At 40.4% G+C, this 13,179-nt stretch overlaps 1 protein-coding gene and 1 long non-coding RNA gene across 3 annotated transcripts; one reads left to right on the top strand and one right to left on the bottom strand.

Moving 5' to 3' along the window:
• The first annotated feature begins 3,171 nt into the window (after positions 1-3,171).
• On the top strand, positions 3,172-8,090 carry LOC130137381 (polyamine oxidase 1-like). Its single transcript, XM_056308360.1, has 10 exons — positions 3,172-3,441; positions 3,566-3,815; positions 4,035-4,166; positions 4,259-4,320; positions 4,426-4,580; positions 5,631-5,774; positions 6,475-6,624; positions 7,083-7,337; positions 7,701-7,782; positions 7,877-8,090. Exons 1-10 carry the CDS (start codon positions 3,390-3,392, stop codon positions 7,951-7,953), a joined length of 1,359 nt encoding a protein of 452 aa, XP_056164335.1. The 5' UTR covers positions 3,172-3,389; the 3' UTR covers positions 7,954-8,090.
• A 634-nt stretch (positions 8,091-8,724) lies between these two features.
• Positions 8,725-12,019, bottom strand: LOC130137386 (uncharacterized). 2 transcript variants are annotated; one of them, XR_008815830.1, is made up of 4 exons: positions 11,728-12,019; positions 10,631-10,842; positions 9,368-9,462; positions 8,725-9,172 (listed from the first exon to the last, which is right to left on the bottom strand). It is a non-coding gene; the product is annotated as an uncharacterized LOC130137386 (long non-coding RNA). The 2 variants fall into 2 exon arrangements; XR_008815831.1 differs by lacking the exon at positions 11,728-12,019 and adding an exon at positions 10,233-10,441 and having other exon boundaries at positions 10,631-10,660.
• Positions 12,020-13,179: the final 1,160 nt, after the last annotated feature.

The raw sequence follows: 13,179 nt of genomic DNA, 5'->3' as shown, positions 1-13,179 counted from the left end.
CAGTATATTATGTCTTCATGAGTCGTGTCATTTGCAATATTTCTTCTTTGCTAATTCTTCTATTCGGAATAATTTGGCCCTCCGTTAATTTTATAAAGATCCTTCGGAAGTGAATCAAATATTTCATCTTGCTTGGTCATGTCGAACGAAAAAATCTGGATGTCTTTGTTCTTAGCATAAAAGCTTATTTTACTCTGGTAGGCCTTAAAACTTGACAGACGCAAGGTTTGTCTAGATTCATTTTAGCCACGGCTATTTCTGCTTCTTTTTCATGACCCAATTCCGCATTGGAATTCAAATCATAATCATCGACCAAAGCCACACTCGGCTTGCAATCCTTATATGGCTTCTTGTGTTTTTTCTTTCAGAAGATTTTTGTTCTTAGACACCCTCAATGTCTACTGGAATAAATCATTAAATGGATGGCCTTCGAATCATTCCCTCAAGGCAAATTTTAAACCACTGAAAGCCAATGCAGTAAACTCCCTTTCTATGAGCGAAGTGAGACATTGATTTCTCGATTTTTTTAAGTTGAGTTATGTATTGGTCTACCGACTTGTTATTGTTCAATCGCAGCCAAATTTGCGATAGTTACCTCGGGGTCCGATCTATAAAATTGAGCATGAAATTGTCCTTCCATTTCATCCCAATTATGAGTCAAATTGGTTGGTAATTGGTATACCAAGTAAAGGCAGTTTTTTACAAAGATAGTGTGAACAATCTTAGTTTCAGATGATCCTCATTATTTGCCTCACTGCATTGAGCCACAGGCCTACTAATGTGTTCCACTATCAATTGCTCGTTTTCACCAGTGAACACTAAAAAATCAAGCATTTTACAACCTCTCGAATATGAAAAGGCATCGACCCAAACTGAGTATGGTTTCTATCATGGGCACGACAACTCCTCCACCATCTCCCATGCGCTGCATTACCACTGCAGTTTGTTTGGCTATCTGTTGAAGTACTTGGGCATCTTGCCTTTGAAGTGCCTAACCATCTTGCCCCTAGGCGAAGGTGGTGATCTAGCCTGGTTGTCGATTGGAAAGTCAAGCCTATAGGGTATATATCCCTGATTAGGTGGGATTGCCAAATTGCCCGATCGTTTCTCTATTCCTACTCATCTATTTGATAAACTGCCCAAATTATATTTGTATTCACTCACTTGAACTTAAAAGTATATTTTGAATATCTGAGCCAACATATATGAAACTAGATGTATAGCTAAAATGTCACATATACTTTAAGTATATTGTTATCACGTGTACGGATAATCAATTGAAATTCAACTACTTAGCATGCACAGGGCACAACACATGATATTTTTCATCATCTGCAATAGCGGCATAAATCATTTCCAATACGGATGCTTCTCTACGGCGCACTTAAAAGCGACAACATATCCTTATGCATCGTTATTATATTATTGCCGACCTTGATTAGACTTACGCCAGCTCTATCCTTCACCCAACAACATCAATGACGATCGCCGCGGACTCCATGCCAAATCTTCAAATCAGGGATCGAATGCTCACCGCATCAGACCCTCATGTCGACCCGTTGCTAACAAAGACCATGTGATTTTTTCACACATGATGATGACACAGCTGCCCAAATCTTCTTTTCCTTCAATGTACTAGGCCGGAAGAGTACGAAGGCTCACTAAATTTGATCTGTTTGATGTTTTTTTGAAAAATGACACGAACAATCTCTGAACTTTAGTTTAATGTGTAATATGATATCTGAACTTTTAATTTATTTAATATGATCTCTGAATTTTAATCTAATGTGTAATATGATTTCTGAACTTTTAATTTATTCAATCTCCTTCCAGTAATTCAAGTTCAAGGATAGAATTGAACATCTTCATATAGTTCAGGGATCATATTGAACATATACCAAAAGTCCAGAGACCACGTTGAACAAATTTAAAGTTTAGAGATCATATTGAATATTAGGCTAAAGTTTAAAGACTATATTGAATAAATTAAAAGTTTAGAGACTATATTGCACGTTGAGTCAAAGTTGAATTACTGTTTTTGTCATTATCTCTTCTTTTTTTTTTTTGGTTGCTTCGGGAGGGAAACGACATGTAAGGAAGGGACCCATCCTTACCGTTGGCTTTTTGGGGGCGGAGCAGCAAGCCATCATCGCATCGTCATCTATCAAAAGGATTACAGAGGCAGGGAGGACGGGTATGCCTTACTTTTTACCCACGAGATATAAATTAGAGGAATTAATAAGTTTCTGCTTAGTGGAAAATGCCTAATATCCTATTAAAAAATTGGACGTGAATAATATAAAATAGTTCTTATTAGAAATATATTGTCTGATTCTAATAATCTCTTAGATCATAATTTCGTTATTCTATTATGAGTTTCTCTTCGGATCATAATTTCATTATTACTATAGATGGCCATTTTGTAACAGCGTATAAATGGGCTCATTTATAGTTCAATGAAATACACAGAAAAATATCATTGATGATGAAAATATTTATCATTGACTCATTTTTGTTAAATAATAAAAATTTTAAAATTTTAAAAAGAGCATATATAGTTTTCAAATTATTGATATTCGTTGTTCCTTATGTGTTGAAAATTCCAAAGGGTCAATATTATGAAAAATCATAAACTGGTACATCTGTGATAAATTTACCATAAACTAATATTTTGACTACAAAAAATCTCCAACCGATACACACTCGTGACAAATTTACCCAAAACTAATTTTTTTATCACAAAAAATCCCAAACTGGTATATTTGTGACAAATTTACCCTCCGTTAAATTGGATTAGTATCACAAAAAATCACAAATTGTTACACCTATGACAACCGGATAGTAAAACCTCAAATTAGTACACTTGTCACTGTCACGTGTCATCCAACTCAGAAATTTGAAGGTAAAATTTAATAGAAACTAATAGAAGATAAATTTGTCACCGGTTAAGAATTTTTGGTGATAAAAAAATTAGTTTGGGATAAATTTTTTACGATTATATCGGTTTGGGGCTTTTTTGTAGTACCAATCCAATTCAAAATTTCCAGCACATAAGGAGCAATGAATCTGCTACATTAACTAGGTATATTAATGCGTGGATTGATTACGTAAAAAAATCCAATAAAAAATCTCATTGAAAAGGTAGATTATCTTGAGATTATCTCTCTGACCCTGCATTTAGGAGGACACTAATCTCGTTTTCGGTGGACACTCGAATCCGCACGGGCAAAGATTACGCCGACCCTGCCATAAAACTTCCCCGCAAATTTCCAAATCTGCCCCCGCGGAAATGACCGAACTGCCCTCCACTGCCATGATTAAAATCCTCGCCTGTTTCATTTCCCGTCGAACCAAAGTACGTGACGCATCTCTCTCTCTAATTCTCCCTCATGGATCCTCCGTCTCGCTCCTCCGTGATCATCGTCGGCGCCGGCGTCTCCGGTACGCACGAAACCTCCTGTCCCCCGCCCGCGACCGCGGCGTGTCTGCACTTGGGTTGTTGTATGTATCTGTTGCGACTAGTTCTGATGTTTCGTGTATGTGGCCTCGTGGGACGTCTCTTCAGGTATTGCCGCGGCCAAGGTTCTGGCCGAGAACGGCGTGGAGGACATCGTCATACTGGAGGCGACGGACCGAATCGGGGGCAGGATGCGCAAGGAAGCGTTCGGAGGCGTGTCAGTGGAGCTCGGCGCCGGCTGGATCGTCGGCGTGGGAGGTAAGGTGCCGAATCCCGTTTGGGAGCTTGCCGCCAAGTCTTCCCTCCGGACGTGCCTCTCCGACTTCAGTCATGCTCGCTACAACATCTACGATCGCAGGTCTGATCCTCTCCCTTCCTTTCGAGTTTTTTCTGTTGTCAGCAATAATGTCACATTCCAGCCGGAGAGCTTATCTTTGTTCTCGGCACTTGCGGGGCGTTCTTCGAGCGTGAATCTAAGCAAAAAAAAAAGCGAAGATGATTAGTTCTGCAATACCTTTTCACCGTCCGCAAGGGGAGTTCGGTTTCGATGCTGACGCAGTTTGTTCGTTCGTTTCAGTGGGAAGGTGTTCCCGAGGGAAGTCGCTGCCGACTCGTACAGAAAGGCGGTGGACTCGGCTACCGAGAAGTCGAGAAACCAGCAGGAAACGGATGGCGGTGACTATTTCTCCGGAGCGACAGAGCCTCCTTCGTGATTCCCTCTCCTGCTTAACTTTCATGCCCTCGAGATTTTGTTTCTCCACCGTGCGCGATCTCATTCTCTTTCTTCTCGCGCATGTTTAGGACGGCGAAGACGCCATTAGAGCTCGCCATCGACTTCGTGCTTCACGACTACGAGATGCCCGGTTAGTCGGCTTTTTTTAGTGCAGTTGAAACTTCAGATTTGGCAGCAAAAAAGGATGTATGCAATGCCGATGAGTTTTTCCCATTTGGTGTTTCTTCTTGGGCAGAGGCCCAGCCTATACCGACTTACCTTGATTATGGGGAAGGAGAATACTTAGTGGCGGACGAGAGGGGATACGAGGAATTGGTACGCAAAATGGCGCACGATTTTCTTGTTACGTCCGAGGGCAAGATTTTGGACAGTCGTCTTCAGCTCAATAAGGTAAACAATAATTCTCTCTCTTCTTTTTTTTTTTTCCTTTTTGTTCTTATCTTGGTTGTTTATTTAGGAGATGATGCCTACCTTTTTTAATTTAATTTAATTTTTGTTTTTTTAATCATCCAATCGTCAGACGGAAACAAAGTGACGGAGAATGGTTTATGGTAATAATAACAAAAGTGTGCGGAAAAACCCCAATTTTTGTTTTGTGTGGATCAACTGTTTTCTCACTTGGCTGTAAGAGATTTGATTGGCCCCATCCTTGGAGTTTGTCGATGACGACGTTCCCTAAAAGCTGTTTTAGCCAATTATTTATTCATTTATTTATGTCATATCATATACATTTCGGATACTATAGTCCCAGGTCTACCTCATCAAGCATGGGACTAATTTTTTTCTCCAACTGGGATCCTTATAATATTCATACTCGTTATGCAACATTACTACTTGCATGGATCTCACGTGGGATTTATATGATTCAACGGATCGTATATGTTGGACCTTAATGTATCAAGTGCAGATAACAATTTTCCCGTTGCTATCATGTCCAAGTGATTCTAGTTTGAGAAGCAAAGCAACCTTTTTACATCAATGCCATTTTATCAACATTTCATATCGAAAAAGAAGACTGTATACCACTCAATAAGCAACGGTTTGGGCCAACTGGCTCCTGTCCATTATCGTATACACTATACAGTGAACATGATGACCTCATATAGAAGTAAATAATTGGGGAGGTCAAATCTACTCAAATAGAAGAACATGAACATATGAAGTGTTGTCATTTTCTCCATTTAATGTGGTGTTTCCTTGCCTACTCAAATTCACACGCAACAAGAATGAAGAAAATCGATGACTAGTGCCCAATAGGTGGAAATTAGCAGAGACAATTTACTTATTTCTATAATGTCAGATTGTGGATGAACGAATCTCGCTAGGGTAATGAATCTTTTCGTCTGACCACTGCACAGTTTTCATTCAGTTATGTTGATAAACTTCTTCCATCTTTATTGGATGCCAGTGCCACTGTATTTACGAGTGGATTTGGGGCAGGTTGTCCGGGAAATACAACACTCGAGCAGCGGAGTTACTATTACTACAGAGGATGGTTATGTCTACAGTGCCAATTATGCCATTTTGTCCGTTAGCATTGGGGTTCTCAAGAGTGACCTCATCTCGTTCCGGCCATCCATGCCCGTACACATCTTCCTTCGTTCCTTATTTCTTTGACTGTCTCCCTTTTCCAGTTCCCCAATTGAAAAGTCCACAGGGTGCACTGAAATCGCATGAATAATATCAAAGACTAGTACGAATCGGAATTATTGCGCCTTATAATTAATACGTGAAAGTTCCTAACAAGATTCTTATAAATATTGTGAAACACTTCTGCGCAAAATGCTGCTTTTGGTTGATTGAATGAATCTGTAAACACACTGAAAAAAATTTCTTGGTTATACTGTCGTCCTTGTTTTCCCTTGCATTTACCGGAATATGTTGACCATTTAATTCATCCAATTGCTCTACTAATTACTCAATATTCATAGAAGACTAGCAATATCAATTAGAATTCAATATCATCATTATTCTGCACAACTGTTGTTGACTCCCAATAGAACGTTTTCCTCGTGAAAGAATTCAGGACCGACGAATCCTGGGATGTCATCCCGCGCCAAAAAACTGGCTGCTCTTTAGGACGAAACATAAAAATTACAACTATGCGTGTCCATTTGGACGTTTACTTATTTAATAATGGTGTCTAGAGGTTTAAGCAACAACTATGATTACGGCTTCTCTTTAGTTGGTGGTCCCCAAAAGAAGCTGAGCGATGTTTGATCTATTGTCCATTTTACTTGGCTCGATGAAGTGTTGCACTGATTTGTGAAATAATGCCCACCAGAGATGGAAGATGGAGGCGATAGAGAAGCTTGACGTGACGGTGTACACGAAAATCTACCTAAAGTTTCCTGAAAAGTTCTGGCCTTGTGGACCCGGGAAAGAGTTCTTCATGTATGCACACGAACGGAGAGGTTATTACACATTTTGGCAGGTTTGTGAACAAACCTTTTGCAGCTAGCTAACGGTTTTTCTTTCTTCTTCTTCCAGTTTTCTTTGTCCTAAAAGTTACTCTCTGGGGAATTGAGTGCTTATTGATATCATCCATTGGGCGTCTTAGAAAGTGTAAAAAACTGTTTGCTCAATATTATGAGGTTAACATGTTTGGTCATGTTTGGTCGTGTTAACAAGTAGTACACTGGACTATTTCTTTAGCTGCACTCTGGAATTGCATTACTAATGCAGCCAATTTGTTTAATTATGAGGTATTGATACTAATTACGTTACTTTCATTGGGAAAACGCTGTAAATTGTATCTACCACACATGGCCTTCGATACTGTATGCTTTGATGTGAAATCTCGAGCAATGTTTTTAAGCGACTGCATAATGCTTTGAGGGAAACTCATCTGATAAAGATGATTGTTTTGTTCCTCTCTGGGCATGTCATCAGCACATGGAGGATGCATACCCTGGTTCCAATATTCTGGTTGTGACGTTGACAAATGGAGAATCAAAGCGTGTGGAGAGTCGATCTGACGAAGAAACACTGAAAGAGGCTATGGAGGTGCTTAGGGATATGTTTGGGCCCAATATACCTAACGCCACCGATATACTCGTGCCCCGCTGGTTGAATGACAAGTTTCAGCGTTGCAGCTACAGCAAGTACCCCGTCATATCTAATCATCAGGTCGTTCAAAGCATTAAGGTAGGTGCTTATCTTGCTTCAAATATTACGAATCCTGGTAGTTCCCGTTTTCGTGTTTACATGTTGATCAGCGTAGTTCTTACTTCTGGATATCCAAGCTTAGACAAGTTGTTATTTATGGCTTGACAAAAGATGTAGGTCTTTCTGAATCATTCCCTTTAGGGGTTAATTTCTATGTGAAATCTCTAGCAGCTTTAGATTCTCTTGCCTTTACGATGTCCTAAGAGAAGCAACTGGAATAAGTTTTTTTTTTTCCTTTCGTTGTTCCAAGACAACTATAAATTTGGTAGCTCTAGCGCTTCTTCCTGAATTAGCTATTAACTGTACGTGTAACTGAAACAGGTTTTTTTTACATGTTCTCAGGCCTCGGTAGGACGCATCTTTTTCACTGGTGAACACACAAGCGAAAGATTCAGCGGTTATGTACATGGTGGATACCTCGCAGGTAGTATATGTACTTCGTTCTGGAATTGAGTGAATATCTTGACAGAGACAATTAAGACGTGGCTCGTGACACGTTCTCTCTGATGATGATATAGGCATAGACACAAGTAAGGCTTTGTTGGAGGAGATGAGGAAGGAGAAGGAAAGGAAAAGCGAGTTGGTAGACCCATGAGATTAGAAGACTCTCAAGTGGACTTGCCCATCAATCATATGATTCCCATTCAAATAATTGACAATAACATTTATAAACTTTCTAAATCAGCATGACCTGCTAAAGGCAAAAATTAAATCCAATCAGCTCTGCCTTTCTTTCTTAAGCTAATTTGCATATATTTGCAATGCAGTTCTTCAAATTCAATCTACCTAGCAAAAAGACAATCGTGATTTTCCTAGGTCTTCTACTGGGTCATCCACTCTTATGTAGAAAGGTGAGAAAATTTTAAACAGCAAAGATTAACGATGTCTGAGATTATACCTAAACGGTAGACTTTCCTTGGGACAATTCCCAGCATCAACCACGTCATGAGTAGAATACAACAAATGTGCCTGAGGAAAGTCAGAGACCGTCACTTGAATTAAAGGGGGTAGATCAAAGGGTAATAGCATTTCTCTTGCTTTCTAAAGCTAGATGCCGAGATTGTTGATGGATTCCAGTCCGGAAACTTGACTATGAAATCTGTATTATGGTCCCGAAGGAAAGAAACAATGGTTTTTGCCAGAAATTAATCTTAGAGACAAAATTGCTCATTAATCTGGATAAATTGCTACTAGGCAGTAGAAAATACCATGTCAAAATCTTAAAGTCAGAAATATTTGACGCCCTAGTTGCAGATGAAAGCTCACTTCAGAAGATGCTAGTGCAATTCAGTTCAGTTTCCAAGTAACCAATTTTATTCATCTCTGAGTAGCCACTCAAAGAGCATCTCTTGCATTGTAAGGAACATTCAGAATAGCATAAGATTTCTTTATTGCTAGCATGTATCAGATACATCATATCTTGGACGTTGAGAAATATTGTCGACCGAATTTCTTGACTATCCTCTTCCAGGTAGTAAAACAAAATAATGTCTTTGACCTTTTCTCTATTTGTTTTACAAGTCTTATAATTGACAAGGAAATTAAAAAAATGCCATGTGTAGCATCTTAACAAAAACTGTATCTAGATGAAGAACTTATCGAACCCAAGCAGGAAGACAAAAAAGGGATGCATGGGAGGACAATATAAGAGTGAAAAGGTCATCAAAGTCATCAACACTTAAGAAATTACAAACAGAAAAAGAGCCATACCAGTCCCCGAGTCTAGCCATACCGGTCCCCAAGTCTAGTTATATTAGCTGACGAATGTATCTTCTTCAATGCTTCTGGAACATTCCCAGAGAAGGATGGAAGAACTGAAAGTACAACAATACATATCAGGAGTCTCATGACCAGCATGATCAGACAGATATACAATAGACATTAACTAAAAAGGTCCCTTTGATGGCAATTTTCTGAATTTTCCCTGCTACAACTCTATCGTAGATAATCTCACTGAAAGGATACCTGGATTATCAATAATTCTAAACTGGAAAAGAGTTCTTCTATACCTCGAAACATGCCTAGCTCTGACATCCAGGACAATATCTGTTACTGCAAGTTTAGCTGTTGATCCAACAAGTTCTGTGATAATGGGTCACCCCACCTATGATGAAGAAATTATTACACCTTAGAAGCCAAATGCTTGTGATGATGAAAAGAAAGCCTTCAAAGCGAGAACAAAATGCATTATATTGCACATCGAGGCGGAGCAATGAGTTAGCTAGCAGAATCATATTATCAAACATAGTGTAAAGAACCATCTAATATAAAATACTCCTAAATTTGTTCAACTAGTTACCCTATTCTTTTCCCTTTTTTATCATCGAAAAAAAAGAGAAGATGCAGAAATCACAACTCCTCTACCTACCCAAGCAAATTTCCCATGCGAGCCAACGCAAGAAACACGAGTCCGCCAAAAAAATCTTCTAGTTCTTCCTTGCTAATACAATAAAGAGGACAAATCAGCTAGATAAGCCTATCATTATCAGGCATGGCTATAACGGACAAAAGCTGAAACAATAAACTGACTAAACCTCAGAACACAGTAGGAAACATGAGTTTTAATTAATTGAAGATCCAGACAATAGCACCAATGCAATTACCTATTCATAAGCCGATAACTTTCTAGACTAGGTATTGGGAAATCGGGTACAAAAAGGCATCTGCTAAATTTCAAATGTGTACTCGTCAATCAATAGCAATAGACAAACAAATGACATGAATTTGCTATAAAGAAACACGAGAAACATTTCAAGACCATCTTATGGCAACTTCGTTTAATATGGTTTTTTTGTATGATGAATGTCAGATAGGTAATGGAAATAGCCATCAGATCACTCGGTCATGTGTTAGTAAATTCATCTATTTATTTACCAATCAGTATGAGTTGTTACGGCGAAATCAACACTAAGAATTGCTTTTACTTTGTCACCAATTTTACACAGGATCATGTGAAATGTCACCATGAAAACTTTTTGCCAAATGGCTTCTTGTCCAGTAAAGGCCAATGGTAGGTGAACTCCTTGCAAAGCGATCCAGGATCTCTTTTTCCCATCTACTCCAATTCCACCAGACATAAGACTCTACGATGAATCGCATGACATCAAGTCATTAGCTCCTTGAAGAACAAACACTGTCAAATAGATAGTATGTCCAAATGCAAGAGGGACCCTAGGTGCTTTTGCCTCACTTACCTCAAACATGACGAACTAGCTACCGACTTGCTAATAATATCGCCAAAGCCTCAATGTCCCATGGTGAAGAAAACTTACAACTTGATGCAACAACATTTTGATAATAGCTCCATGGGACGGATCACTGAATCATCACACCCTTGCCCTTCAGCCTAGGCAGGGATCCTGCCTTAGGAACAGAAGCCACCTGTATGCTACCAGTCTTGTCCCAGGAAACATAAGCATCGCATTAATACTTCAAATACCAATGCAAGCCGGATGCTAATTCAACTGCTGTGGTACCTTTAATCCTGTAGTGAAATAGACAAAAGAGCTTCAACAATGCATAACTCACAAACTAAGACTGGGTAATACTCCTTCACGCGATTAAAAATGAAAGGCACGCTGCTCCACTTGACAAAAACAATGACTACATACAGTATCTCAGGCCCATCATTCTCCTCGTAATTTTCAATCAAAAAGCAGTTCTTTCCACCACAAACATCCTCATAGGCAAGCTGAAAGAAAGTGAGCGCAAACCACTGACAGTTACACTCATATGACTATCATGTGTCAGAAAGACATTGAGAAAAAAAGTTTGCAAAGGGACAGTTTCTTAACCTGATCATATGCTATGTTCTTCGGGTGAGCACAAAGCATGCATCTTCACTGTTCAGCTAACGGTTACTGCTAATAGAGACCCTAAGAAAGATATTACTTGAACCACTTTTTTTGGCTACAGTAGCTAGAGATACGTACTTAAACTGGAAAAGCTAAAGACAGTTCAATGCCAACATCGCAAGTAACTTTTACCGAGACCATCGATACACTAGAGTGAGTTCTACTCTGAGGGATACATAGGAATTTTGACGCCATCACTGAAGGGAACAAATCCATTTCATCGACACCTAAAAGAACGTCCAAGAAACTATGAATTGGGTCCGGCTAGCTTACTATTTACTTAAAGATTTAACTCTCACTAAATCGGAAATGAGAAAAGCGCAGTGACTTGATAAGGGTCACCAAAAGGCTAGACATTTTCACATTTCCTCAGTTCATTGCTGCGGCTTGACAATGAATGGAGAGAGCAGACCCCCAGCTTCTATTTTCGTTCCAGAGGACTTGAGGAAACAAAATGGAATTGCATCTTGAGTAATGAAAAAGATGAGACCTTGGGTACGATCTTGAGTTGGAACCTGTGCGAATGGAAAGGAAGCAATCTTTTAAGAAGGCCTTCAGCAGCCGTTTCTCGAACCGATGGGGATGCCCTTTTGGACTCCGGTCGGGTGAGCAGAGACTCAATGACATCCGGCGACCGCGATGCTGATGAAGTTACCGTTATCACGCTGAGCAGCAACATCAGCGCTAAAATCGTTATGTTGTACTCGGACATAGTTCAAGAACAGAAAACGAACTGGGTTTCTCAAGTGTTTCTTTACAAAGAGAGGAGAAGAACTGTTCCGACAAGAAAGAGGGGACAGAGCATCATCGTACCATCACTCCCCATCAGGGGTCGGCCTCTGAGGAGCGAGTTTGACCGGTGCTTCCTCATCTTCTATTCATATTTCTTTATCTTTTCTTCTCTCTTGTTTTACACAAGCCTTAGTTACTTCATAAGACATCGTCCCCACCATAGCACGGTGAACCAACACGCACCGCATCAGGTCGTCATCAAAAGCCCGCCTAAAACCCTAGGACCCCCCCCCAACTTCACTTCCGTCTAGGCCGTCAATGGGTGGATCGGTTCGGATTTGAGTCGGATCGAATATGGTCCGATCTATATTGAGCCATATAACCCGTTTTGATCCATTTTCACACAATGCAATTTTTAGGGAAAATTCCAATTTGGGGTCCAAAGTGGGGCCATTTTCTCAATTTGGGGTCCCAAGTGGACTTAGTGCCAAATTGGTACCAAGCCCAAAAAGTGTCAAATAAAGTGCAGGGTCGCGTGACCAAAATACTCGCCGTAGTGATCCATGCTTGTTCGTGACGAAACAGTGTTTTTATTTATTTTTTTCTTTCCTTTTCCTCTTTTTTTTCTCCTTTCCCTCATAGGCCATTCGCGGCCGTGAGTCGCCGGCCCTCAGGCGGAGGCGGCCCTCGCCGACGAGGGCGACCCGGGGCGGGCGAGGGTCGCCCTCGCCGGCATCGAGCGAGGGCCGCCCTCGCCTGGGCTGGGCGGGTGAGGGCGACCCTCGCCCGGCCCTGGGTCCCTCTCGCCGGCGAGGGCCGCCTCTGCCTGAGGCCAGCGACCTCCGCCGGCCCCGGCAATGGCCGGCGGAGGGAAAGGAGAAAAAAAAAAGAGAAAAAGGAAAAGAAAAAAACAAAAAAAAATATAAAAACACCGTTTCCTTCACGGAACAATCCAGCGGATCACCTACCACGAGTATTTTGCTTCTACCACGACCCAAACCCTTATTTGACACTTTTTGGGGACTTTGGGTATCAATTTGGTACTAAGTCCACTTGGGACCCCAAATTAAGAAAATGGCCCCACTTTGGACCATAAATTGGAATTTTCCCCAATTTTTATGACCCATACCTAACCCGACTCATACTCGATCCATACCCGACCTGACCCGTATTACCAAAACACATTAATATTCTAGGAAAACTCATACCCACTCATTTAACTTCTTTTAAGCTTT

The sequence above is a fragment of the Syzygium oleosum genome, unplaced genomic scaffold, assembly GCF_021117445.2.
Source record: "Syzygium oleosum isolate NSW1041296 unplaced genomic scaffold, Sole_v2.1 Sole_v2.02, whole genome shotgun sequence".
Classification (NCBI taxonomy): domain Eukaryota; kingdom Viridiplantae; phylum Streptophyta; class Magnoliopsida; order Myrtales; family Myrtaceae; genus Syzygium; species Syzygium oleosum.
The sequence above is the reverse complement of the archived record's forward strand: the minus strand, read 5'-3'. Positions and strand labels throughout refer to the sequence as shown.

What these genes read in the sequence shown, in the direction of transcription:
- LOC130137381 (XM_056308360.1), top strand. Translation starts at nt 3,390, where the DNA reads ATGGATCCTCCGTCTCGCTCCTCCGTGATCATCGTCGGCGCCGGCGTC. An exon ending in TACAACATCTACGATCGCAG is followed by an intron (nt 3,816 to 4,034) that starts GTCTGATCCTCT and finishes CGTTCGTTTCAG; the next exon opens with TGGGAAGGTGTTCCCGAGGG. An exon ending in GTTATTACACATTTTGGCAG is followed by an intron (nt 6,625 to 7,082) that starts GTTTGTGAACAA and finishes GCATGTCATCAG; the next exon opens with CACATGGAGGATGCATACCC.